The sequence below is a fragment of the Mustela nivalis genome (assembly GCF_964662115.1).
Source record: "Mustela nivalis genome assembly, chromosome: 19".
Taxonomy (NCBI): Eukaryota; Metazoa; Chordata; class Mammalia; order Carnivora; family Mustelidae; genus Mustela; species Mustela nivalis.
This window is the reverse complement of record NC_139038.1, coordinates 25,035,094-25,063,022: the sequence shown is the minus strand read 5'-3', so window position 1 is coordinate 25,063,022 and position 27,929 is coordinate 25,035,094. Positions and strand designations below refer to the sequence as shown.

At 46.0% G+C, this 27,929-nt stretch overlaps 1 protein-coding gene and 1 long non-coding RNA gene across 8 annotated transcripts in view; one reads left to right on the top strand and one right to left on the bottom strand.

Annotated features, from left to right (window-relative positions):
* KNOP1 (lysine rich nucleolar protein 1) overlaps positions 1-22,664 on the bottom strand; it is a 45,862-nt gene extending 23,198 nt beyond the window's left edge. For 3 of the 7 annotated variants that reach the window (XM_082714900.1, XM_082714903.1, XM_082714902.1), the window contains exons 1-3: positions 22,335-22,664; positions 18,730-19,655; positions 14,830-14,898 (exon numbers count right to left, since the gene is read on the bottom strand). In XM_082714900.1, the coding sequence (XP_082571026.1) occupies positions 14,830-14,898; positions 18,730-19,655; positions 22,335-22,581 (1,242 nt within the window). In that variant the 5' untranslated portion in view covers positions 22,582-22,664. Of the gene's footprint in view, positions 1-172; positions 4,527-7,079; positions 7,158-14,829; positions 14,899-18,729; positions 19,656-22,334 lie in introns of those variants that run through there. The other 4 variants (XM_082714897.1, XM_082714899.1, XM_082714898.1 and 1 more) reach the window with 4 other exon arrangements.
* Positions 22,582-27,516, top strand: LOC309855067. The gene is made up of 2 exons (XR_014306596.1): positions 22,582-22,670; positions 26,444-27,516. It is a non-coding gene; the product is annotated as an uncharacterized lncRNA (long non-coding RNA).
* Positions 27,517-27,929: the final 413 nt, after the last annotated feature.

Genomic DNA, 27,929 nt, shown 5'->3' with positions numbered 1-27,929 from the left:
AGGACCAAAGAATATGGTACGGATTTCTTGGCCAACAGAACTGTGAATTACTCCACCCCCTGGGCCCCAGCCTGAGAAAAGAGCCAACATTAAAAAACAGTGGATACTGAAGAATAACCCTTTTGCTCCCCTTTACTGGACAAAACATACAGAAATTCAGAAAACATGGTGGTATTACTCAAATATTACCAAATGACCTTTATTTCACAAAATTATTTCCATTAAAATGATCTCAAATACCACTGTTAACTATATGATACCGTTTAAATGAAACACAATTGGCAAATTCACAAATAACCTGCTTTAAGTCCTTTTTTCTACTCTGAGGTTGTTCTTACCGGACAGTGTTCATTCCCAAGCCTGAGTAACGTAATGTTCTTAAATTGACATGAATTTGGACTTTCGTATTAGGTTGAATATTCATTACACCAAAGGCGCTTCAGAACCATCTGTCACCAGGCCCAGGCAAAAGCTCAGATTTTCTATGATCTTTCGTGGTTTTCCTCAGCCCATTACTGAATCAATTAGCCAGTCTCTGAAAATCACAGCCTACAGGGGATGAAGTCTACTGTTATTACAAAGGACAACAGAAAAATAAAAATTCAAAAAATTTTAGGAAATAAGGTTAAAAAAAATGGAGAAAAGTTCTGCACGAGACCTATACAACTTTTCTATTGCTGCTTTAACAAATTACCACAAACTCAGTGGCTTACACCAATACAATTCTTTCACTTTACAGATCTATTTGTTCCAACTCCAACAGGTCTTAGGGGACTTTCCCTCAGAGTGAAGGTGTGGGCACAGCTTTGTTCCTTCTGGAGGCTCTGCGGAAGAATGTTTTCTTGACCTTTCTAGCTTCTAGAGGGCAGGTGCATACCTTGGCTTGTGGCCCCTTCCTCTATCTTAAAACCAGCAACAGCTTGTTGAGTTTTGGTTTTTTTTTTTAATATTATATTTATTTATTTGACACGGAGAGATCACAAGTAGGCAGAGAGGCAGGCAGAGTGAGAGTGAGAGAGAGAGGGAGGAAGCAGGCTCCCTGCTGAGAGCCTGACTCGGGACTCAATCCCAGGACCCTGAGATCATGATCTGAGCCAAAGTCAGAGGCTTAACCCACTGAGCCACCCAGGCGCCCCTGGTTGAGTTGTTCTTACAAGTCTCTTCCACATTTCTGCCTCCCTCTTCTATGGTTAAGGACCTGTTATGATTAAACTGGGTCCAATCAGACAATCCAGGATAATCTTATTTTAAGGTCAACTGACTGGCAACTGTTAATTCCATCCGCTACCCTCAACTCCTTTTTGTTTTGTGTCCTAATACTCCTAAGTTCTCATGACTGGGACATAGACATCTGGGGTGGGGGTGCACAAACCTGAATAATTCTGTTTGTAGAGCTGAATACACAATTTCTTTTAGAGGAGAACTTTGCAAACTAGCAAACCCTTTTGATGGGCCAGTCTAGATATGGAAAGCAAGCTTCGGGGCAGGGCCTAGTGGGCTAATAAGGCAGAAACAGCAGCACTCACTGCAGAGACGCAGTCAGGAAATCATGAGGTTTCAGCGACGGCTGGATAAGGACAACTGTAAGGAGGGAAGGACCCTGCCACAGGGAAGGAGGGTGGGTCAAGTGAGAAAGCCAAGGGAGAAATGAGAAAAGGGCTGTTAAATATTCAACCAAGACCCTGACTGTGCTATATGCCAAGACTTCTCCTGCCCTAATTCTGAGTAAAAGTCCCCAAACCTCCTCTTGCAGTGGAGACATGGTATGTTCCACAGAGTCAAGACATCAAGAACATAGGAGATGACACACACACACAAAAAAAACCCTTGCAGATTGATGGCATTGGACATGGGACAAAGGGGCAGAGGTGGCACAAGCCAATGTTGTTTACTGTACAAAGGCGAGGGCCCAGCTAACACAGGAAGCTCAGAGTGAAAATCCTCCCAGGACTGCGGGATTGCTACAGGACAGAAACCCGCTGAGAAATGGCATCTCTGCCAAGACTAAGTCCATTCTGAGGTCATTGGAGAGTCTGCTGTCTTAGCTGTTCCACCTGCACTGGCTAGACCCTGCTTCAGAAACAAACTATCATAAACCTTCTCCTGGGCCAGTGGAATACTTCAGCCAATGGTGACACATTAGGTTTAAAACTCAAAACCCATTACACAAGACTACATATACTAAATGACAGGAGGGGAAAGGCCTGACCATCATATGCTAATGAGAACTATCACTATGGGGACAAGACAATGGACAAATGATCAGCGACTCTCCAGAGTCACCCAAGAGATGGCAGAGCACAATCCTTCCTGACAAGCCAAGGCAGGCCCAAGCTGTAGTGTGAGCTCTTGGCAAGTTAAAAACAATTAGAGAAGCAGTCAGTACAGTGAGTAAATTCCTGAAGTGTTGATCAAGGCCAGGAGAGATTTATTCCCCTGTGAAAAGAGGAGGTGCTCCGAAGCAGCTAAATCAAAAGCAGAACCTTACCTTCCCGGCATATACATGGCCTCTTTCATTATGTATCTCAACTCAAGGTTGAGTCCATCAAAGGCCCAGTTCACATTCTAAGCGAAGTGGCCCCTCCTGAAACATGACTCCTGACCTGGCCAATGCTTACTTGCGCCCAGGCAGACCTGCCTCACCTCTGCCCAGTGGGACAGTAGTGGACTCCATGTTTGTCCCACCACCAGCGTCGGCTCCTCACTCCTCCTGTATGACTGGCTTGAGGAGAATCTTCCTCCACATGCCAGGGGCTGGCTCAGAAATGGGCATATGACCCATGGCTAAGCAATGAGTTATGATGAAAGGTCTTCTGGAACTTTCCTTGAACCACAAGGTTTTTCTTCTTCCTCTGGCAAGTTCTAGTATCTTGATATTGTGCCTACAATTGCTATGGCCATTCTTTCAAGCAGCCCGATGAAACCAACAGGGTGGATGGAGCAGAGAGAAAAAGAATGTTTCTCTGTTAAGTTGCTGTATCAGTCCCCTACACATCAGGATTTCCTGCCCAGTGACAGACTGAATATCCTGCTGTTTAGTTAGGCCTGCCTGAGCTGGGACGTCTATAGGAGGCATTCAGGCCAAGCGATGTGAAAACGTCCTACCCAGAACCTGTATTTTCAGATGGAAACTGCTAGGTGAATGAAGAAGGTGGCCATTTGTCACTCAGGTCATTGTACCTGGAGCTCTGTGAAGCTGGTTGTAGAGTCCAGATACGGTAACAGTGTCATAATGAGGCAACTTCCTGCATCGTGCCCGCACATTCAGGCCTGCCGGCATTAGACCTCCGCCACACAAGTCACCTAGGACTCTCTTCCTTGTGGTCACAAAGATTCTAATAAACATATCCCTGGGAATTCACCGTTGGTTCACTAAGACTAACAGTCTCTCTAAAATGCTAAAATTGTTAGAATTCAGTTAAAGCATGAAGGTTAAATCCAAGCTCAACACTGAGGATGGAAGTCAGGAGAACCAGAAAAGGCAACATTGGTTTAGAAACACATTTCCCAAATGGAGAGAAAGCTCAGCCACATCTGCCTGTGGCCATTCAGACCTCTTTGCCTAAAGGTTCTCCAGGATGGGAAAAGAAAAAGAGCTTGCCCTTACCTGTTGACCATCAACTCTACTTCCTATTTGAGATTTAGACATCTAACAAAACCTCTGTCTCTTCAATCAAGAGACTTCATCCCCCATAAGTATTCCTGGTAAAATTCCCTAGACGAGGACATTAGGAGTGGTGAATAGTGATACAGGACGTGGGATACAGAAGTCCAGCACTTGGCACTTACTGGTTGGGTGAACCAGGGCAATTTTATTACTTCATCCCTGAACCTCAGTTTCCTCATCGGTAAGATGGGGATAATAGCACCTAGTTAGTTCATTATTACTAACTACATTAACGTGAGGGAAACACAGTAGTACGTACCTGGCACATACTAAGCACTCAGCAAATTTAGCTATTATTTATATAAGTTGATGTCTTCACACAGGGATGGAATGCTTAATACACAAAATAGTAGGCGTTAATCACTCACATGTTTTCTTGGCTTCTGAAACACGAGCTCCCTGACCCCAGTTTGTCCAAGCACATGGGCAGAGTTTTCAACTTAATCTCTGCAGAGATTTGATCTGAGACAGTTGTCAGATGGCTTTCAACTGCATAACTGAACAGTAAAAGCAATTGTGGCAGTTTTGAAGGATAAGATAGTAGAGTTTAATCTTCAAACTTGATTGACTTGGAAGCATTCCTGTCAATATAAAAGATTTTGTCCGGGGTGGTGGAGAAGCCCAGGCCAGTGCCCCGCTTGTGCTTCCAGCTCATGGCCCGGTCGTAGTCCTGCTGCAGGTTCCGCTGCAGGGCGTCAGCTGCCTTCTTGCTGAGAGCCATGTTGGGCCTTCCGCCTGTGTTAGAGGGGCGGCTGAGCGAAGGGGTCCCGTTTTTAAAGCCACCCATCAGTTTGAGAAATTTTAGTTTCTGTTCCTCATTTTCAAAACTAGCAGTATCCCACTGGCCAAACTGAGTTCCCTGTGTTAAGAGAAAAAAAAGGTGGTTATTTTCCTGATTTCCAAAGTCCTGCCCTTTCGCCAACCCAGCCTCACCAGGGAGGATCCAGCTGATTAAATGCTGGCTATGTGCCAGGCACAGTGCTCATCAACACATCAATGGATTGTCCTGACTTCTAATAAGAGCCCTATGAGGAATACTGTCAGCATCCCCGTTTTACTGATAAGGAAGTGGAAGCCTACAGCCTAACTGGGGGCACAAGCCTCATTAATGGTCCTGCTGGAATTCCATCTCAGGTCTGGTCTACACCATGGCCCACCACAGGAGCTGCCTGTCTGCTTTACTCCTCCCCTCACTCACAGCAAAGAGTACGGCACACCTCAGCTCACCTCCAACAATCTCACCTCCCAACACACCTCGACACACCTCCCAGCCCAGCTCACCTCACCTCACCAGCTGGCCGCCTGCTCTTCCCTCAGCCTAAGGTTTCGGACAGTTGGAAGGAGGCGGCTGCCAAGTGGGAATCTCAAATGCACATCTCTTCGCACAAGCACTGCATTTTACAGCAGGGAGTGGAGGCCCAGAGAGGTCAAGGGTCACACAGCTGAGTCCACGGCTGAGCCAGCCCAGGAACTCCAGGAACTCGGGGGCCCAATTCCTATACAGAGTACTCTACCACCTATCCATGAATCATCCACGTTCAAGAAAATGCAAGGCAGGACCTCAGAGGAGCTGCCTCAGAAAAGACCCCTGTCCTTCCCGGATCTGTGAGACAAGAAATACGACTCAAGAAAACAATGACTTAGAAGTCACACAGACCCAAGGATCAAGCCCAGCTGCGTGACCCTGGTCAAATTACTTAAACTCTCTGAGATGCAGTGTCCTCATCTATAAAATGGGAGTGTAATAACCCTCTCACAGGGCTTCAGCGAAGGACTGAATCAGATTTTACACCAACAACCCAGAGCACAATGTTTGGCAACTTTAAATCCTTGATAATTTGTCATTCTTCCCAACCCACCCCAATTGCTGACCTCCATACTGCCTGGGAACTTTCCACTTGCAAGCCAAATCCCAGCTTAGCACTTATTTCTAGGTCAGGTGTGGAAGAACAGTAAGAACCAGTCACTGGTACCCCTGCCCTGAATGAAGCAGTGAGAAATTCTTCCAGCTTCACAGTGGCCCAGATGAAGGCATAATTACAGCTTCCCGGTCCTACAATTTCTAGGATAAGAAACCAGCTCTGACAGTCCTGCCCTGGGTCTGAGCACAGGCTGACCAGTCACGGGTGAGCTAGCTCTTCAAGGGCTGCTGACCCATTCAAAGCGGACCCTCCTGCAGGGGTCCACAGCCAGTTCGAGTCCTCAGCGTCAAGTGGCCTAGGTCCTGGGAGGCAATGCCACCTAAAGTGTCCCCAGCAGATGCCACCCCTCTGCTCTAGGATCCTAGGTACAGCCTCTGAGGCCACAGGTTCTGAATGATGCTGCCCTGTTTCTGGTCTTCCTCAACTCAATGAGGGTTTCTATCAGCTCTGCTCCCCTCATGAGGCTGGGGAGAAAGGAGAGGATGCCCAGAAGGAAGAAACAACAAAGTCCCTCTTCATACTCCACCGGGCCAGAGTAGGAGTCTCATTCACAGGGTGTGGAAACTGAGGCTCAGAGAGAGGACTGCTTGCCTCGAATCCTCAACGAGAAAGTGGCAGAGCCAGAAACTGAACTCAGGTCTTTTGATCCAAATCAACTGTTCTTTCCTGTGTTCAACTATGAAGGCTTAGGAGAGTTCAGGAAGGCAAGGCTTCCCTGCCATATAGATCCTTCCTTCCCTCTCTCCCAAATCCAATCTATTAACAAGTCTGGTTGGATTAGGAAGCTGGTTTCTTCTCTTTCTCTACCCTCTGCCACCATCCCAATCCTCAGGCCAGGAGGCTGAGCCTTCCAACCCCCTCCCCACTTACTCTACATAAAGGCCCTCCAGCAGCTCCCACAACACTTGGAGCCCAGTGCGCACTCCCTACCATGGCCACCAAGGCCGGCCTGGTATGGCCCACCGCGCTGCCCACATCCCCGCTCATCCCTCTGCAGCCTGACTTCCTGGTCACTGTGGTGCACGCTCTCCTGTCCCATCTCCTCAGGCCTGGTGTGGAAATCTCCCACTCCAACTGGACCTTGTAGGCAGCCCTGAGAGAGGCCCGCTACCACACTGCTCTCACTTCTGCCTCCTGCTCTGGTCCAAGCAGACCTTTGAGGTCACCATCCACTGCTGGAAAGTGCTTTTCACATGCCCTCAGTGACTAATGTGTGGGACATCCCACCTGTGCACAGCAGGAGACAAAGGTTCAGGCTGCTTATCTTGCTTTGCCAGCACTCCAAGAGAGGCGAGCACCCCTTTCAGAAGGAAGGGAGTTAGCTTAGGACAAGCTGTGCAGTGAAGAGAGCCGGCAGGCAGACTGGGACAGCCTCTGGGGCCTGGACTAACATGGTCTCCCATCACTCTGCTCTTCACGGTGCATGCTGAGGAAGGAGTTGTCAGGATGCCGGGGTATGCAACCGACCAGAGCCTGAACATCAAACTTACTGTCCACTTCCTCGGTTCAGAAGCTTCTGTTTTGCCTGACTCACGATCGATTTCTTCTTGCAAGGCCTTTCGCCTCACCTGAGGAAGAGAGAGGAAAGAAAGAGGGAAATGGGACAGAGCTGTTTTCCTCTGAGCTTAAAACCGAGCAGAGATAGGGCAGGAGGACAGGAGGGTGACAAGACCGAGAGCAGCTTTCCTGTGCTGCAAACTGGGGCAGGCATTTGTCAAAAGTGTCCCCTAAGTATCCCAAGGCTGCAATCGCTTGGCCTAAAATGGGCAGCCTCATTAAGCCTTGTTTTGGATTAAGAATGAACTTCTTTTAAGAATGAACCTTCCTATAAACTGAGCCTTATCCACCTTCAGCACTAGAACCATTTTTGTCCGCAATAGCCATACCGGGTAGAAACTTCCTAAAGCATATTGCCTGAAGCCCTGACGTCCTGTATAGAAGATATTGTAGTTAACTTTCGGGATAGCATTGTTTTCTAGAAAGAGCACTGGAGTCAGGCACAGGCTAGTTTGAATCTTAGCTCTGCCATTAACTTGTGTGGCTCTGGATCAGTCACTCAACCTTTGTGTACTTCAATCTATTTATCTGCAAATAGACAAGAAATACCAGCTACCCTGGAGGATAAATAGGAGAGAATATATGGCCAAGAAACCATAAAACCCCCAAAAGAGGGGAGTGTTCAGAGAGCTTCTGAGTTGGTGAAAACATGGAGATCAGGGGACACTGGTATTCTTGGAGCGGGCAAGGAAGTTCAGTGCCGTTCCCCATACCTTGCCCTATGCATCACTACCATCCGGCTGTTCCTGATTTATACCCTTTTATTATAAACCAACAATCTAGTAAAAGGTTTCCCTGAGTTTTGTGAACTGCCCTAGCAAATTAGTAAAACCCAAGGAGGGGGTTATCAGAACCTCCCATCCCTAGCAGCCTGGTAAGTAAGAAGCACAGGTAACAATCCAGCCTGTAACAGGCCTCTGAACTGGGGCATGGGCGGGGAGCAGTCTAGTGGGACTGAGTCCTTACCTTGTGAGATTTGACACGATCTCCAGATATGCAGTGCCAGAATTGAGCTGAATGGCAGGACACCCAGCTGGTGGCCAAGAATTGCTGAAGTGGGAAACCCCCTACCCCACATTAAATTGTTGGGTGCAGAATGTAAGAACCTAACAGAATGCCTGGTCCACAGGAGGTGTATCTTATACAATGTTGCCAGCATGGCTGGAAGCCACCATCAGTGGACTAATGACCCTGCTGTTTGATATAAAAGCTTTCAGGACCAATATCCCCGATGAATATAGATGCAAAAGTCCTCAGCAAAATATTAGCAAACTGAATCCAGCATTACATTAAAAGGATCATTCACCATGATCAAGTAGGATTTATCTTAGGGATGCAAAGATGGTTTAATATCTGTAAATCAACTGAGGATAACAAAATGAATAAAAATTATATTCATCTCAGTACATGCAAAAAAAGCATTTGACAAAATTCATCACCAATTCATGATAACTGTCAACAAAGTGGGTATAGAGGGAACATACCTCAACATAAGAAAGGCAATATATGAAAAACCCAGTTAGTATCATACTCAATGATGAAAAGCTGTAAGCTTTTCCTCTAAAATGAGAAAGAAATAATATCTATCTTCATCACTTTTATTCAACACAGTACCTGAAGTCTCTGCCATAACAGTCAAAAAAGGAAGAAAGAAAGGGTTCCCAATTGGAAAGAAGTAAAACTGTCACTACTCGCAGATGACATAATACTCTATATAGAAAACCCTAAACACTCCACCAAAAACTGTTACAACTAATAAATGAACTCAGTAAAAGCTACAGGTTACAAAATCAATATACAGGAGTCTGTTGCATTTCTATACACTAATAGCAACCTATCAAAAAGAGAAATTAAGAAAACATCCCAGGGACACCAAGTTGCCTCAGCTGGTTAAGCGTCGGACTCTTGATTTCAGCTCAGGTCACGATCTCAGGATCATGAGATCTTCTGCTTAAGATTCTCTCTCCCTTTACCCACCTCCCCCGCCCCCACTGCCTCTCTCTTTAAAAAAAAAAAAAAAAAAAAAAAGAGGGACGCCTGGGTGGCTCAGTTGGTTAAGCAGCTGCCTTCGGCTCAGGTCCTGATCCCAGAGTCCCGGGATCGAGTCCCACATCGGGCTCCTTGCTCGGCAGGGAGCCTGCTTCTCCCTCTGCCTCTGCCTGCCATTCTGTCTGCCTGTGCTCGCTCTCTCCGATAAATAAATAAAATCTTAAAAAAAAAAAAAAAAAAAGAAAGAAAGAAAGAAAGAGAAAAGAAAACACTCCCATCTACGACTGCATCAAAAAGAATAAAATGCTTAGGAATAAATTTAAGCAAGGAGGTGAAAATGGTATACTCTGAAAATTATAAGACACTAATGAAAGAAACTGAAGATCACATAAATAAATGGAAAGATAGGGGCGCCTGGGTGGCTCAGTGGGTTAAAGCCTCCGCCTTCAGCTCAGGGCATGATCCCAGGGTTCTGGGATCGAGCCCCGCATCAGGCTCCCTGCTCAGTGGGAAGCCTGCTTCTACCTTTCCCACTCTCCCTGCTTGTATTACCCTCTCTCGCTATCTCTCGCTCTCTGTCAAATAAATAAAATCTTATTTAAAAGATATACCATGCTCATAGATCAGAAGAATACTGTTAAAATATCCATACTATCCTTGGGGCGCCTGGGTGGCTCAGTGGGTTAAGCCTCTGCCTTCGGCTCAGGTCATGATTCCAGGGTCCTGGGATCAAGCCCCACATTGGGCTCTCTGCTCTGCAGGGAGCCTGCTTCCTCCTCTCTCTCTCTGCCTGCCTCTCTGCCTGCTTGTGATCTCTGTCTGTCAAATAAATAAATAAAATCTAAAACAACAACAACAACAACAAAATATCCATACTATCCAAAGCAGTCTACAGGTTCAATGCAATCCCTATCAAATACCTACAGCACTTTGCATAGAACTGGAACAATCCTAAAATCTGTATGGAACCACAAAGACTCTGAATAGCCAAAGCAATCTTGAGAGAAAAAGCTAGGGTAAGCACAATCCCAGACTTCAAACCACACTACAAAGCAATTGTAATCAAAATAGAACGGTACTGGCACAAAAACAGATTAATGGAAGAAAATACACGGACCAGAAAGAAACCCCACATTTATATGGTCAATTAATCTATGACAAAGGATTCAAGGATAGACAATGGGGGGAAACAGTCTCTTGAATAAATGATGTTGGGAAAACTGGACAGCTATATGAAAAGGATGGAACTGGTCCACTTACTTATACCATACACAAAAATAAACTCAAAATGGATTCAAGACTTAAATGTGAGACTTGAAACCATAGGAGTCCTAAAAGAATCTGCTTTTCTCTCACTTTCTCCCCTCTCATGCTCTCTCTCTCAAATAAATAAAATCGTAAAACAACAACACACACCAAAAAAAAAAAAAAAAAAGAAACAAAGAAAATATAGGCAGGGCACCTGGGGTTAAGTGTCTGCTTTCAGCTCAGGTCATGATCCCAGGGTCCTATGATGAAGCCCTGCATCAGGCTCCCTGCTCAGTGGGGAACCTGCTTCTCCCTCTCTCTCCCCCTGCTCATTCTCTCTCCCTCTCAAATAAATAAAATCTTAAAAAAAGAAAAGGAAAGAAAACATAGGTGATAAACACTTGGATATCAAGCTTAGCAATGTTTTTCTGGATTTGTCTCCTCAGGTGATGGTAATAAAAACAATTGGGATAATCAAACTAAAAAGCTTCTGCATAGCAAAGGAAACCATAAAATGAAACAGCAACTTACTGAATGGGAACATGATACAGGAGACCCTTGAACAAGTGGGGATGGGGGCACTGACTCCCTGCAGTTGAAAATCCACATATAACTTTTGACTCCCCCCAAATTTAACTATTAATAGCCTGAAAGCCTTACCAATAATATAAACAGTTAACAAAGATTTTGAATGTTATACTTATTATATACTGTACTCTTACCACAAGCTAAAGGTGTTAAGAAAATTGTAAAAAAGAAAAAATACATTTATAGTACTGTATCAAAAAAAACCCCATGTATTCACATACTTATGCAATTCAAATCCATGTTGTAAATGTATTCAACAAGGGGCTAATATCCAAAAAAATATAAAGAACTCAAACAATACAAAAACAAAAAAATTTTAAAATGGGCAGAGGACCTGAAGAGACACTTGCCCAAAGAAGACATACAAAGGGCCAACACACATCAACAGATGTTCAACATCATTAATGATCAGGAAAATGTAAATCAAAACCACAGTGAGAGATCACACCACACCAGTCAGACTGGACAGTATTAAAAAGACAGGAAATAACAAGTGCTGGCAAGGATGCCGAGGAAAGGCAACTCTTGTACACTGCTAGTGACTGTAAATTGGTGCAACCACTATAAAGAACAGCATGGAATTTCCTCAAAAATTTTAAACATTTTTAAGATTTTAATTATTTATTAGACACAGAGAGATCACAAGTAGACAGAGAGGCAGGCAGGAGGGCGGGGAAGCAGGGCCCCCACCAAGGAGAGAGCCCGACGTGGGGCTTGATGCCAGGACCCTGAGATCATGACCTGAGCAGAAGGCAGAGGTTCAACCCACTGAGCCACCCAGGCGCCCCCTCAAAAATTTTAAAAATAGAGGGCGCCTGGGTGGCTCAGTGGGTTAAGCCGCTGCCTTTGGCTCGGGTCATGATCTCAGGGTCCTGGGATCGAGTCCCGCATCAGGCTCTCTGCTCAGCAGGGAGCCTGCTTCCTTCTCTCTCTCTCTGCCTGCCTCTCAGTGTACTTGTAATTTCTCTGTCAAATAAATAAATAAAATCTTTAAAAAAAAAATTTTTTTTTAAATAGAAATACTATATAAGCCAGTAATTCTACTTCAGGTGTTTACCCAAAGAAAAAGAAAACACTGATTTTTTAAAGATTTTATTTATTTGTGAGAGAGAGAACAAGAGAGAAGAAACCCAAGCAGGGGGAGTGGGACTGGCAGAAGCAGGCTCCCAGCAGAGCAAGGAACCTGATGTGGGGCTCGATCCCAGGACCCTGGGATCATGACCTGAGCTGAAGGCAGATGCTTAATGACTGAGCCACCCAGGTACCCAGAAAACACTAATTTGAAAAGATATATGCACCCCTATGTTTATCCCACCATTATTTATAACAACCCAAGATATGAAAGTATCCTAAGAGTTCACTGATAGATGAATGCAAAAAGATGTGGCATGTGTATACATATTACATAACACACACACATACACTGCACCCCCAACACTGTGGAATATTGCTCAGTCCTGAAAAAGAATGAAACCTTGCCATTTGCAACAGTATGGATGGGCCTACAGTGTATTATGCTAACTGAAATAACAACAAACAAAAAAAAACAAACATAATGACTCCTAAAAACAGAAAACTAGTGGTTGCCAGATGGAGGGTTATAGGCAGATGGGCTCAACAGGAGAAGGAGATTGAGAAGTACAAACTTCCAGTTACAAATCAATCACAGGCATGTAAAATACAGCACAGGGAACATAGTAATATTATAATAGCTTTGTACAGTGACAGATGGTAGCTATGGTTTTTGTGCTAACGATTTCATAAAATATGTAACTACTGAATCAATAGGTGGTACACCTGAAACTAATGTAACATTGTAAGTCAACTACACCTCAATAAAAAAAAAAAAAAAAAAAAAAAAAAGCTTCTAGGGCCTTGTCCTCCCTTTTAAGGGTTTAGATGTAACTTCAGCTGCCCTAATAATTTGTGGCCTTTCTCCCTCCCCCCAACTTTTCTGGATAGAGAGAGTGAGAGCAAGCGAGCATGTACGAGTTGGGGGGGCAGGGGTGGAGTAGTGGAGGTGGGAGAGGGAGAGAATCTCAAGCATCCTCCACACCCAGTGTAGAGCCCAACATGAGCTGCAATCTCAGCACTGAGATCATGACTTGAGCCGAAATCGAGTTGGGACTCTCAACCAACTGAGCCACCTGGGCATCCCCCTCCTCCCTTCTAATCTGCCACAGGCTTTGAATCAAAGTGACTGTTTATGGAGCCAAGCTGACCATTTACGTAAGTTTAAAACTACATAAAGCAAAGTGACAACTGTAAAAGAGAAAATTATGATATATTCCTGTAGTGGAACCATGCTCCACATGTGGAATGATACAGATGTGCATATACCAAAATGAAAAGTAATTTGCCAGTTAAATGATAAAAGTTAAAAGAACAGTATACATAGCATGATTGCACAGTGCTTTAAAATTACACATATATAGTTACAAAGGAAAAATCTGGAAGACTATAACAAAGAGCTAACAATGATCATTATTAGGTGGTAGGATTTCAGGGTGCCTTTCTTTTCAGGTTGCAATTTTTTTAACAGTAAACTTTTAGCACTTATGGGGAAAACAGGAGAGGTAAAACAAAGCTGCACTTACACTGAGGTAATGCAGCACCCAGGAAATGGTTAAAAGTCTTCTTAAAAATTGTCAAGTAATCAAAGTACTCAGCAGGCACAAAAAAGAAATAAAGGGTTGTTGGCGGGGCCTTGCCCATAGGAAGTACACTCTCAGAATTCCAGACTTTGCTTCCTGACTAGCTGAGGGCACCTGGGAAAGGAACTGATGGAAGGTCCCAGTCAGGTCAGGGCCCCACCTTTGTCCTCTCTGTGCAGCTGCCCAGCTCATTACCTTCGGCCCTGACCCTGGGGAGCAGTGTGCCTTCGACCTGCAGAATGCTGGGGAGCTCCCACTCTGAAGGGCTTGTGCTTCGTGCTAGGCCCGCTCCTGGGCTGTCAGCATCATCTCATGGCCCCACTTCAATGTATCACCTCCAGGGAGAGTTCCCAGGGCCTCAGAGGCATTCGATTTGGAACTTCTGTGACATCTTACAAGCCTCCTCACATTCCGCTCATCTGCTAGCACTCTCTGGTTTCCTTTTCTCCTGGAGTAGAAAGGCCATGGACCAGGGGTCATCTCTGCATCACACCCTGTTGCTTCTCTCCAGCAATTACTTGCTGACAAAGCAAGAGGACGTGGTCAGGGTAATAGCTGCCACTTATTAAGCTGCTAAGTGCCTCACAAACATGACCTCATTCGGTCTTCGCAGCCACCTATACGAGGATCAATGAGCTCAGTGACTGCCCAAGTTCACCTCATTAGTAATGGTACAAAGCCAAGCCTAGGCTGTTACCACCCTGTCCGGCCAGGTGTCATTTGGTCCAGAACCATACAAATACCCCAATTCCAGAAAGTCATGCTCCAGTACAGGCTGCATCTACCTACAGATGTGGGTACGGCAGAAGAAGATCCACAGTAGAATAACTTCTCTCAACACTCCTGAATCGAGGCCAGGAGATGGCAAAGCACGGGCCTGGTTGAGCACATGCTCCCTGCCCTGGCTACAGTTCCTGGGGTCACACTCTGTCTCCCCCTGCAGCAATTACAAGCAGGAGAGCCTCAGCCTGGGATTCTGAATGACACGTTGGCCCGAGTCAAAGCTGTGGTAGTGAAGTGGTCTCCCAGCATGAAGTGGGGGAGGCCACAAGTTCCCTGCCACCAGAAGTGTGCCAGAGGTTGGCTGGTGGCTTCTGGGGTCCCTGACACCTCTCAGACCAGAATCTTGTTGCCTTGGAGGAGACAAAAGTGTGACTGGCGGGTGGCAAGACACACGGAAGAGGGGTGAGGACCTGGGGCATACCTGGTCTATGTGCGCCTCATCCATGTTGCCTTTCTTTTCCAACACCACCTCTAAGTCTGGGTCAGGCTCCTGCACAAAAGGGCAAATGGAGTAAGAGTCAGGCATGCAAAGGCCTCTGCCCCGGCAGCTCAGCAGGGAGAGCATCAGAGTCCAGAAAAGATCCAAGACCGCAGTACCTCCTTAACCCCTGCCACTTACAGAACTTCTGACACCCTCTTGTAGAATCGTGGAACTATTCTCACTGATTCGCCCCTCAAAACAACGGCAATGACCTATCTGACATCTGAAGAAACTAAGGCTTAGAGAGGTGAAGCAACCATCAGGAAGTCACCCCCTGCCCCCACCACAGCTCAGGGACAGGGCTGACACTAATGCATGTCTCCTGACTTAGGCTTGGTGCACCTTTCCTGCCACACGGACATCATCTTATCTCCCATGGCACCAAACCAGTAAGAGGGGAGAGGCCAGGGGTCCTGTTGGTGGTGGGGGGATGGGAACCAGTTAGCAAGGGACAGGTGGGGCCCTGATTGGGGGGTGTGGGGAGAGAGACCCAAACCCAGTTCTCTCCTCCACACTGCTCCCCCTCCTACCCCACCCCCAGTCACTGCCTTCTCTTCTGCCTGGACAAGCACAAGCCTTTAACACCTGCTTTCTCACCCCCCAACCTTGCTCCATTATGCACAGCAGCTCAGGTGAGCTTTAAAACCTCAACTGGAGGGGCACCTGGCTGTCTCAGTAGAGCATGAGACTCTTGATCTTGGGGTTGTAGGTTTGAGCCACACACTCGGTATAGAGAGTACTTGAAAATAAAATCTTGGGGCGTCTGGGTGGCTCAGTCGGTTTAAGTGTCCGACTCCTGATTTTGGCTCAGGTCATGATCTTAGGGTTGTGGGATCAAGCCATACATTGGGCTTCACACTCAGCACAGAGTCTACTTGTCCTCCCTCTGCTCCTCTCCCCTCCTTTACCCACTTGTGAGTATGCACACATGCTCTGTAACCAAATACTTTAAAAAAAATTTTTTAAACCCTCAAGTGAAACATGTTATATATTCACCTTAAATTTATACCATGTTATATGTCAACTATAGCTCAATTAAGAAAGTAAAAATTTAGGGCGCCTGGGTGGCTCAGTGGGTTAAAGCCTCTGCCTTCAGCTCAGGTCATGATCCCAGGGTCCTGGGATCAAGCCCCGCATAGGGCTCTCTGCTCAGCAGGGAGCCTGCTTCCTCCTCTCTCTCTGCCTGCCTCTCTGCCTACTTGTGATCTCTGTCAAATAAATAAATAAAATATTTAAAAAAAAAAAAGAAAAAGAAAAAGAAAGTAAAAATTTAAGGGGAACCTGGGTGGCACAGTAGATTAAGCATCTGGCTCTTGGTTTCAGCTCAGGTCCTGATCTCAGGGTCCTGAGATTGGGCCCCATATCGGGCTCTGCACTTGGTGTGCAGTATGCTTAAGATTCTTTCTCCCTCTTCCGCTTCTACACGTGAGCACTCTCTCAAATAAATAAATCTTTGAAAAAAAAAATCTTAAATAAAATAGAAATTTAGTATCTCAATTGGATTCCAGCACTTCACTCCCCAAAATCCTCCAGAGGCTCTCAGACCTGTTTACACAAGGCTCCTGTGGCCTCTCTGGTCTCTCGCACTTGGTCCCCTAACTCCCAGCTCCCGCTACACTTTGTTCTTTCCAGACCCCCTGCGCTGGCTGTTCCCGCTGCACAACTGACAGCAGACGCTGCTTACAGGTCTCTGCTCCCATATGGCATCCTCACTGGGCCTGCCCTGGGCATGCTTACATGTGCCACACTCTCTCACTGGCTTCAGCCCCCATGGAACCCTCTGACAGTGAAACCTTGGGCCAGCCACTTTCCCTGGTCCTTTGGTAATGACAAGTGCCATGTTTCCGACATCCTTACTTTAGGTGTGCTCTGCCTGGCACCCAGCATCACGTGTGATGATCCCTCAAAGGCTCTATTCATGCACATCACCCATCCAGACCTTGAAGATATGTGTGTTTCCTGACTCGGTGGGCTTGTCCTTGGCAGCAGAGCCCCCATTGCAGGAGATGTGAAACAGAGGGGAGTGACCTTTCACTAGACTCCAGAGAGAAGGGGTCCTAGATTCTGATAGGGGTTAGGCTCCCACCTCTGGGGTTCTTCTTGGCCCCAACAACTTCTGAAGAGACCACTAAAACCAAATCTAGTGGACTAGAGCAAAATTGGGAAAAATCAAGAAACCAGAACTACCTCTTCTAGGCCTTGATATGGAGGCCACCCCTGCCAGCCTCCTCAACTCTCTCTGGCCAAGCAGAGCTCAAGCCACACAGACACCTTCCTGACGACCTTGCCCCAGGGGGGTCATCCATCAGTCAGTATTAACTGAGCCCCTCCAACGCCAGAGTCAAACTTCAGTTAAGTGCTCAGTACACAGTAGCCATCATTCTTACTTGAGGACCACAGGACAGTGGGTGGTCTGAGCTCACGTAGCTAGCTGATATAGAACTGAGAGGAGAATCCAGCTTGTTCCAATATAAAACAGTCACTTCTTGGGCTCTAATGATACAGGAATCTATGAGAAGTTACAAGGCAGCTTCTGAGAAAGGATGAAACCTCAAGTTCAGAAGCCAGATTGGGTTTAAAGCCCAGCCCCACACTGTACCAGATGGGTGATCTTGAACAAGGTATTTAACTCCTCTGAATCTGTTTCCTTGTCTGTTAAATGAGGATGACCACAGCAGTGACTTCACAAGACTGATGTGAGGATTAAACGGGTTAATACCTGGGGAGCATTAGCTTAGTGCCAGGCACATGATTAGGTGTTCAAGAAATTTCAGCCATCGCTACCCCAACAGGCCAGACATCCGCTTGGAGTAGGACACGTACCACCTCATTACCTCCGCACATGCATACACATACCCCAAAGAGAGGAATGGAGGTGTGGCCCTGGTACAGACACGGCCCCCGGGGTCCAAGAGCTCCATTCCTTCCTGCACTCAAGGAAGCTTGTCAGGATGGAGACAGTGGATCTCTGTTGTCTTCATCAGACCATCAACTCTTCCCTTCCTCCTGGCAATCAGGACCGGGTTTTCCTCTTAAAAACTGTCTTTTCCCCCTGACCGCAGAGAGTGGGGTTCAGATGGGATGGATTCCCTAGGTCCCTCCCCCTGGCTTAAGGTCAGGGCTTCCAGCTTATGTGATCTAATCGATGCGTGTGAGAGCAGCCCTGAGACTTCTGTAATTGTTTCTCGGAGGGGCGCTCTCTACCTTTGGAGGTAACCTAACTACTAGGATGAAATCCTGGAGCTACTGAGACCATCTTGCTGTGGGGTGGGAAGGACCAAAACCAACGAAGAAAAAAAAAATATGAAGAGCTGGAGAAAGGCACACTGGTACCTCCTGCGATCCAAATCTATTTGATCACTAAATCATGTACACGAAGCATAGAAAATAAGCTCGGATAGCCACAGACCATGTTAACTCAAACTATTTGGTTCCTGAGTTTTGGACAGTGAGAGGAAACAGTTCAGAAAGGGAGAGATTCAGCTAAAAAATTTATTCCAATTTATTCAGATCTTGAGTGGAGATAGTGAGGACCTGGTTAGAGTTTCAATAACAAGGGAAACCCTTAATACTGAGGATATTCCATGAGCCCCTAGATCCAGCCATATCTGAAATTAAATAGCTTTAAACCTTTTCAGTTACAGGTCTCAACAGATCTCTTTTCTGGCTGAAGTCAGTTTTATCAGGGTTCTGGTGGCTACAAATGTCACACACACACACACACACACACACACACTCACACAAACACATTTATTTCTCTTGTTCTCTCTCTCGTTCCCCCCACCCCAATTTCCACACTTATTCTCCCAAAGCAGAGTCTAATTCTGAAGAAATGCCTACCTCTTCCCAAGGTTCTTCCGCTACTTTGCTCTCTTTCACCTTCTTCTTTTTACTCCTCTTCAGAGCTGGCTCCTCAATACCTGGCTGCTCTACCTTTTTCTTGGACTTCATTTTCCTCTTTGCGGGGGACTTGGGGTTATGTCCTATTGGGATGTATTCTGGAGCCTCAAGTTTGACTGGCTTCTTAGTTCCTTTCCTAGGGCTGCTCTCCACAGACTTGGAACACTCAAGGTGCTCTTCTACGGAGGTATCTCCCTTAAGGTGGATTTTCTTTTTCTTCTTCATCTTCACGTTGCATTCCCTGGGGCTGCCCTGTTTCCGTTTCTGCCCTGAGCCTGTCTGCTCCGCACCATCCTTCCCCACTGAGCAAGTGTACAGAGTATCCCCAAACTCACGGAAACAAGGGTCCTTGGCCGAGGCAGCTGCAGCCTCCTGGGCCTTCTTCTCCTTCTTGTGTTTTTTGGGCTTCTTGCCAACTCTGGTCACCTCCTCAACCTGTCTAGTGTCTGGGGAGGTCCTCCCTCTTGAGCTAGAAGGCATGGCCAGAGGTTTTAAGGACTTCCTCTTTTTTTTCTTCTCCCCACCTTGGAACTCAGATGAACCAAGAACCTGCTTCCTGGGGGTGGCCAACTTCTCTGTCCGTCCAGCACGTAACACGGTCTCGGGTTCTAGGTGCTCCTGGCAGAGGGTACTAAGGCCCTTCTTTTTCTTCTTTTTCTTCACCAGAGGCATCTCAGATGCCTGCCCTACCTCCACACTCTTCGAGGGGAATGTTGCTCTTGTGGGACAGATCTCAGTGAAGTAATTATCACTGTTTAAAACTGAGTACTGAGTCTCTGGTTCTTTGACTACCTTCTTTTTCTTCTTCTTCTTTTTCTCTGGGACCCCAAGGCCCGGGTCTCCTTTGTGGGTTTTCGTGATCATTCCTGAAAAGAGAAATGGTACAAGTTATCTCCATACCAAACCACCCCATGTACAATTCGGCTAGTTAGTGCCAAGAGCCACAATTCTGAGTGGCTAACCTGAAATGTTAGATGGGAAAATGGGACTCATTCCTTGCGACAAAGGAAAATGTGATGAAAGAAGTAGAATGGAATTTAAATTCAGACAGCCCCAAGTTCAAATTCAAACTGCTCCCTCATTAACTTAAACCCCAGTCACACAACCTCCCTGAACATTAATGTTCCCATCTGGAAAATGGGGGGGGGGGGGTGTGAAATAGACCACTTCCCTCTCAAAGGGCAAGAATATACAATAACCCCTGGAAAGGGATTCTCTTTCTCACTGCCTTCCTTAAATCTCTGATCCTAGTCACCCATTAAACAAATTTACCCACTGCCTACCCTGTGCCGGCCATTGAAGATACAACTGCAATCAAATCAGAGATCAAATGCTCTCCTCAGGGGCTTACCTTTCACTGAATGAAGGGGACAGAAATCCTGAGGTCAACTCTACTTGCTAAGTCCCACCAGAGGCAATAACTATGGCACAATTAACCCCTTACCTTAGTTCATTTAAGCAACTCTTTTCCTTTGTGTCTGGAAATTAATTCCCCCCACCTGCCCCCTGGGTGACTTTCCCTCCTACCTACCTTCCCGCGTGGCCAGTAATAAGAATGGTAACAAGATATGATGAAGGCAGCCTCAGCTAAGACTGACAAGACCTAGGTTCAAATGGTGACTGACACCCTTTGCTCCATAGCGTTGGTTTCTTTCGGCCTCAGGTTCCCCATCCATAAAGAGGTACTGAACCAGATCAAATGCTGCCAGGGATTGGGGAGGTGTTGGGGGCCACACCCTGCCTGCTTCACGATTTCTAAATTTTCAGATTACCAATATTTAGCAATTGAAGATGACACAGAGCAACCTAGAAAGCCCAGCTTTGGGGGGCGGGGGCGAATGTCATGTAGGCAACTGTGGGAAGGGGCTGATGCTCCAAGTCCATTTTATCTTCCAGCTGGGCCACTTCTCTCCAGTCACCACACACAAGCTCCTGCTGTTCCCTGGACTAGGTGACATGGAGACACCCAGGGAACCACAGGAGGTTTGGACAGTGGGAGGGAAAGGTCGGGAGTTTCTCCACCCTGAAGCTCTCTTTAGCCTCGATACCCCAGGGAGCCACACTGGGCTCACATGTGGCTAATGCCACACCATTAGCAGCTTCGAAGAGCCAGGCCAGGACTAAGCCACAATTCAAGTCCATTTATAACTCATGCCAGGAGCACCTGGGAAGTCAAGGACATACCCTCTCTATTCACTCTTGTCCTGTTTTGTGCTGTATTCCCAAAGCCTAGCTCTGCACCTGACACACAGCGGGTGTTCGACAAATACTCACTAAATGAATGAGTGCCAGAGATACAGAGAGGAACAAGATAAAACACCTGCTATCAGGAAACAGGTGTAGGCTGAGAGGAGGTGTGATAATGAAGATATGGTGATAAAAGCAAGGCTAGTGGTGAGGTCAGAGTAATGAAGTTCATCTAATCCGGCTCCCCAGTTGTCTGGAAAGTTTCTAGAACAGAGGTTTCCAGCTAAGGCAACTGCGGGATGGTGGTGTTAACCCCTTTAAAAAAAAAAGGAACTGAAGGCGGGCAGTTAGGGGCTGCAGGAGACAGGCTGGTTTGCAGATGCCTTGAGCTATGCAAGTGGACAGGAGGATATTCGGTGGACAGGTGGATATGTGGGTTCGAGGCTCGGGGGGGTGACTGGGCTGACATGAAGTTTTTTTAAAAAAACACTCATAAATAAATATATGGATGGTAATTAAGCCTCGAAAAGAATGAGCCTAAGACCTCGGGGAAGCAGGAGGGCAGAGGAAAAGGCGCCTGCAAAGGAAGAAGGTGCAAACCTGGAGAGGGTGGAGACAGAGAAAGAGAGAGAGAATATGATCGCGCGAGCGCCCCGAGAGCGCCAAGAGTGCCTCAGGTGGAGGAGTGGTCAAGTGATCTGATTAGAACAAAGAACTTAAAGGGGGACTGGAGTCATTGAATCCCTTTTCATAATCCCTGCACCTTCCTTCCTCTACAGCCCTGAAGATCTTGCTCGTCAACCCTGCGACCCCAGATAAATTCGCTCCAAGAGGAAAGACTCTTACAGTGTGTCTCCAACAAAAGCAAACACTTTCTCCAAAAAGCCCTTTTAAACCCTCGCGGTCGTCTCCCGAGGACCGGTGTGAAGACCCCATCTCAGACTTGCCGGGGCTCCGAGACTTGGATTTACTTATCCTGGGTCCTACAGCCAGCAAGGGGCAAAAAAGGACTCGAACGCAGCCTGCGCTCTGCACAGGGGAACACACACCCCGCGGCCGCCGCCGGTTCACGAGCAGGAAGCAAGGGAGCCAGGAGGCGAGAACGGTCCCTCACGGGCTCCGCCGCCCCACAGCTTCCGCACAAACACACAGGGAGGGATTACGCGGGATCCCGGCCCCGCTTCAAGGCGGGAGAAATTCCAGGCCGGAGCGAGCGCACACGGGCGACTGGGGTGGGAGGGATTATGTGTGGATTTGGGGTACCGGTCCCCCACTTCTCCCTCAGTTCTCCGTGCAAGGCCCCAGACCCCACCTCTAGACCCCGCGCCGCCCCTCCAGTGCCGCTCCTCAGCACTCACCCGCACGCCAATCTTCCCCGCCTCCACGTGAAAGCCAGCTCGGCCGCGACCCGGAAGTTAATCTCCAGTCGCTGGCCCGCCTCCTTGAGTTCCGGCTCCTTCCGGGTCGTAGCCGAGCCCGGAGGGCGGTTGCCGTAGAAACCGCGGCCATGGCGGCACAGGGTCCGGCGAGTGGTCGCACCACCCAGCGCGAGGAGCCCGCCGGCTCCACAGAGTCGTCGGACACTGTGCGGACCTCAGTGCCCATCGTGTCCACCGTGTCCCCCGAGCCACCCTTTTCGCCAGGACAGGGCGTGGAGCCTCCGGGCAAGAACCTGTGGGAGCAGATCTGCGAGGGTAGGCAGCCCGGGCCGGCAGAGAGGGGCGGGACTCGCCAGGCGGGGGCCGCGTTCTCTGGGCGCCTGACGTGCGTGGCCCCTGCGGTAGCCGCGCGGCAGGCCCGCCAGGATCTCCATTTCACAGACGGGGAAACTGAGGCTCCGAGACTTTGGTGCGAGATGTCGCACCGCTGGCTAGCCAGGGGAAAGCGGAACAAAGGGGACCCAGTGCTGTGGACAGTGGCTCTCCAGCCCCACTTAATAAATAAGAAAGAACCTGTGGGACAGAGATGGGGAGCTTGGTTAAAGCGTAGGATCCCAGTTCCTGCCCACAGATCCCATAATCAGGTGCAGGGAATCTGCACTCTTAACGTGCATCCTAGGTAATTCTGATTAGTTAAGTCTGTAGCCCACAGGTTGAGTAAATATGGTCTCTACAGATTTGGGTTTTAATCCCTCTCCACTTCTGATCTTAAACTCCCCAAAATGAAGTTCAGCTCAACTTCTTTCGTGGCCCTACACTACTCTCGGTCATGAGGCCTTTCAGTACTTTTCACATACGTTGAGCAAGTTACTGCCCTTTCTGTAAAGTGAGCAAAATAATGACATCTGTTTTATGGTGTTAAGAGCATTGCACCTAAATAGTCACAGAAACTGCTTAGCAAACTGCCCGATTTCCAGCAAGAATTCAATAAGTGTGAGCTCTTAAAAAATAATATTGGGTGGTTTTTTTTCCTCCTCCAGATTGTAAGCTCCTCAAGGTCAAAAACTCAAGATTTTTCATTCTTGTGATTATTCTCTGTCAGCTATCCAAAACAGCATTTCCCAGAACATTCAAATATGGTAGCCCTCTTGATTGATCATGTTGTACACCTGAAACTAATTTAATGTTAAATGTCAGTTATAGCTTAAAAAAAAAAATGTGGAAGCTACAAGGCACATATAGTTTTGAGCGCTTAAAATGTGGGTAGTGCATTTGGGACTCAAATTTTTTATTTTACTTGAGTTAACCAAATGTAAATAGCGACTGTGGTTAGTGGATACCATATAGGACAAACCAGGAAATGTTTGTTGAATGGGGAAAGAGTGAATGCACCAATATATGAAAGAAGTGAAAAATACAGAGGAGGAAGAGAATTGCGGACTCCGAGTTGATAGATAACTCTCAGCGGCCGTCTGTTTCACCTCCCATCCAATGCTTGAATTCCTTTTCCAGCTTCACATTATATTTAGAAAAATCAAAGTTCTCCCTGTAATTTCTACCCTTTGGTCCTAACCCCTTGGTGTCATGACCCAAGTTAATCACTCTACCTTAAAGAAACCACTCATATCTGAAGGTAGTCGTGAATGTCTTTTCCCCAGAATAGTGGAAGGAGTTTTGACTTCTCCAAGCCAAACAGTTCTTTGTAACAGAGTTTATTACTGGTGTGTTGTCTAAGGGAAACTGCTTACCTACCTCACGGGGCTGATGTGAGGACCAGGTAAGATAATATTTGTGAAGGTGATTAGCACAGGGTCAGGCATTTAGAAAGAGCTCAATAAATGTTCATTGTTGTTAACAGTGAAACACGGTGTGCCTTGTGTTTTGAAGTCAGAAGATTATTTTGGTCAAATAGCCCTGTAGGGAAAAGCAAAGACAAAGACATTTCACGCTCTCTGAAAAGCAAGTGAACTGCTACTCACAAAGTGATAGAGTTACATCACGAAGTTAATGGGGTCAGAGATGGTGAATTATATACTAAGGCTCTATCATGATTATTTTAAGCCAGATGAATTTCTTAACCGTTCTAACATGGAGTTGCCTATAACAAGCATATAATGGGTAAATTTCGTGCCTCACAACAAACATGAAAAGCAGGCTTTGTGGTAATCCTATGTTTGAGGTTAACTGTTACGTTCTATTAGTACATCTCCATTAAAAAACAACTCATCACGGCAAATAGACCTGTGAGAAACTCAATTTCAGGAAGAAGAAATATAGAATAGGTAGATATCTGACTTAACACTGTCCTACCTGGCTGATGCTCTGTGTGTGTGTGTGTGTGTGTACATGTGTGTGTTTATATAACTTGACAACTTTGTAATTTTTCTTTAATTTTAATTTTCGCTCTCAACTTTCCAGTGATGACTGCCTCTGAGCTTTGTATCCTCAAGGGCACTTGTAGCAGTATCAATAAAGTTCTTTCCTGCCAAGGCTTCTAATTAAATCTTATTCTTGCTTGTGACATGATATTTAACTATGGTTTTAACGAAGACTGAGTCCAAGTATTGGGAGCTTACAGTCTCCTGTTTTGTTATGCTGTTATTACTCTCATCAGCATCCTCATTATTGCCATTGGTTCATTACTCCAAATACTCTGCAACCTCAACCCTTACAGCTGTTGTAAAATCAGGTTCCTTCATCCCACCTGCCAGATACCAGCATGGACCAGCTCTGAATCAATCCTTGTCACCTTAGAGCAGCAGCTGAGTACAGCTGGAGAAAAGTGACACCAGGGGGCTCTCACACTGCCTGTCAGTCAACATCCCTCAGTGGCTTCCTCCGTTGCCCGCATCTACTAGCCCCAAGTTTCTAACCCCCTTCAGATGTTGGGTGGTATCACTTAGTAATTGTAGGAGACATTCATTGAGAAGAGTCAGGCGTTTGGAGGCAGGGAGGGGATCCTTCAACTTCCTTATACCGATTAACATATTTGCATCTGCACACATACCCTGCTACCAGCAGCTCAGCCGGCATCTGGGCTTTGGTACCATCCTCTTGGCATCCCAGGATACTGCTCTGTCACCCCGTCTCCTATATATATAACTTTTTTACTGACTTTTCCTTCCAAACATCCTGTGGTCTGTCATCTTGAGAAAAACCTCTCCCTTAGCACGTATTATCTTCTAGCTCTTGTTTATCCCTTTTCTTCTCTCAGCCAAGCTTCTGGAAAGAACACACTGCCCTTGTCATACCACTGTCACTCCTTTTATCAACCCAGCGCAGACTAGCTCCTACTTCCCTCATGGTTCCAGTGAAACTATTCTCATCTCTTCTGTCAGCCTATCTACCCATGCTTGGAACTGTTTTAAGTGCTAGGCTAGGAATGACTCCAGGCACTATTCTAGATACCCAGCAACTTTCATTCTCGAGTGTCACCATCATTCACTCAGCTACCCAGTCCAGAAATCCTCACTGGATTTCACCATTAAATCCTCATTGGATTCATCATAAGGTGAATCATTAAGATTCATCTTAACATGTTTCCCATTTGCTTTTCATGATCCCCACATTCTCCAATCCCTATAGATTCTACCTGCTTAACATTTGTAAGCCCCAACTCCCCACCCCCAGTTCTCATGGCTGCTGCTGTAGATCAGGCCCTTACTACACCCTGTTTGGATTGCTGCTATAGCTTTTTTTTTTTTTTTTAAGATTTTATTTATTTATTTGAAGAGAGAAATCACAAGTAGACAGAGAGGCAGGCAGAGAGAGAGAGAGAGGGAAGCAGGCTCCCCGCTGAGCAGAGAGCGCGACGCGGGACTTGATCTCAGGACCCCGAGATCATGACCCAAGCCGAAGGCAGCAGCTTAACCCACTGAGCCACCCAGGCACCCCTGCTGCTATAGCTTTTTAATTGCGGAAGTCCTCTATCCAGACCCTCTTCCATAGCAACCCCTCTAAAATTCAAATCTGACCACATCATGCCTTGACCTATGATGATTTTCATACCTTTCATGGTAAACAAACTCTTTAGCTTAAGATCTCAGCCCCTTAATGATCTGGATCCTGTCTTTTTTTTTTTTTTTTAGGTTCATCACCTACCATTTGCTCAAATCATACTAATGGCAACATTTATTGAGCTGCTGTATGTGCCAGACACTGTGCTAGAAGCTTTTCCTCTCATTTAAACCTCACAGCAACTCAGGGCTTTGCCTGTTGTACAGGCAAAATTGAGGAAACCGAGGCAGAGAATTAAGGAAACTTAATAAATAACAAATGCAAATAAAAGCAAATATATCATTTAAATATATATAAGATTGGTAATACCCTGGAGAAACAATCTTACTATTAGGAGTATAAATTGTTATAAACTTCTTGGAGGAACATTTGTCAATTTGGTCGAAATTTTAAATTATTTTTTCCTGTAACAGAACAATTAAGAACACAACTAAGAATTACTCCTATAATAATATCTTCTTTCCAATCAATATATATATCACCATATATATATATATATACATGGTGATGCTCCTGGCAGCATTGTTTGTAATAATGAAAAATTGGAAACAACCTAAGCACTCATGAAGTACACTGGTTAAATAATTGTGGCATATCATATATGTAGTGATCTTGAAAGATGGCCAAGATTCAACACCTAGAATGCTTCTTGGCACATAGGAGGCTCTCAGTAAGTGTGAACAAAAGAATAGATAAAAATCAAAAGTAACTTGCTATATTCTTCTTCATTTTGGTCATTCATTCATTCCTTCATTCAGCAAGTGTTCTTTGGGAATATGATGGTGAGCATAAACAGACCTGGACAATTTCCCTCACTAAACACAGTCATTAATTTTTACAAACTTCAAATAAGGATAAAATTGATAGGGATTATGAAGAAAAAGGACTGTGCTATGAGTAGATGGATGATTTGACATGGTCTAGGAGATCTAACATAAATAAATGTATTTGTGTGTTACATGCATATGTTAGTAAATACGTTGAAATACAGTGGTTTTGGGTTATAATGGGATTGGATGTGACTTACACTCTTTACACAAGACGTCTGTATTATTTGGAATTTCCTCATGATAGCGTGTATTGCTTTTGTCATCAAAGCTCTAAATATGTATATCCTAAGTCTGAATAAATAGTTTTCACACCATGTTTGTGTTTCTCAAAGTGTTTGGGAAAGAAGAGCGAGTTTACATGCTTGCTTGAGAGGAAAGCAAAGTGGTAGAGCTCAAGCTGTTATGGTGGATGGAAATCTAAGATGGCTCCAAGGATTCCCACTCCCTGCTGCACACATCTCCAAGATATTCAATCAAACACAAATCTAGGCATTGCCATCAAGGGATTTTCCAGACATTATTGAAGTTTGTCATCAATTGACTTTAAGTTAGGAAGATCACTGTAAGTGGGCCTGACCTAATCAGGTGAGCCTTAAGTCAAAGTCATTAAAGCAGAAGAGACTCCTGTTCGCCTTGAAGTAGCAAATAACCACATGTGGACTGTCCATGACAAGGACTGAGGGTGCCCTCTTGGAGCTGAGAGTCCCACCAACAAAAAGAAAATGGG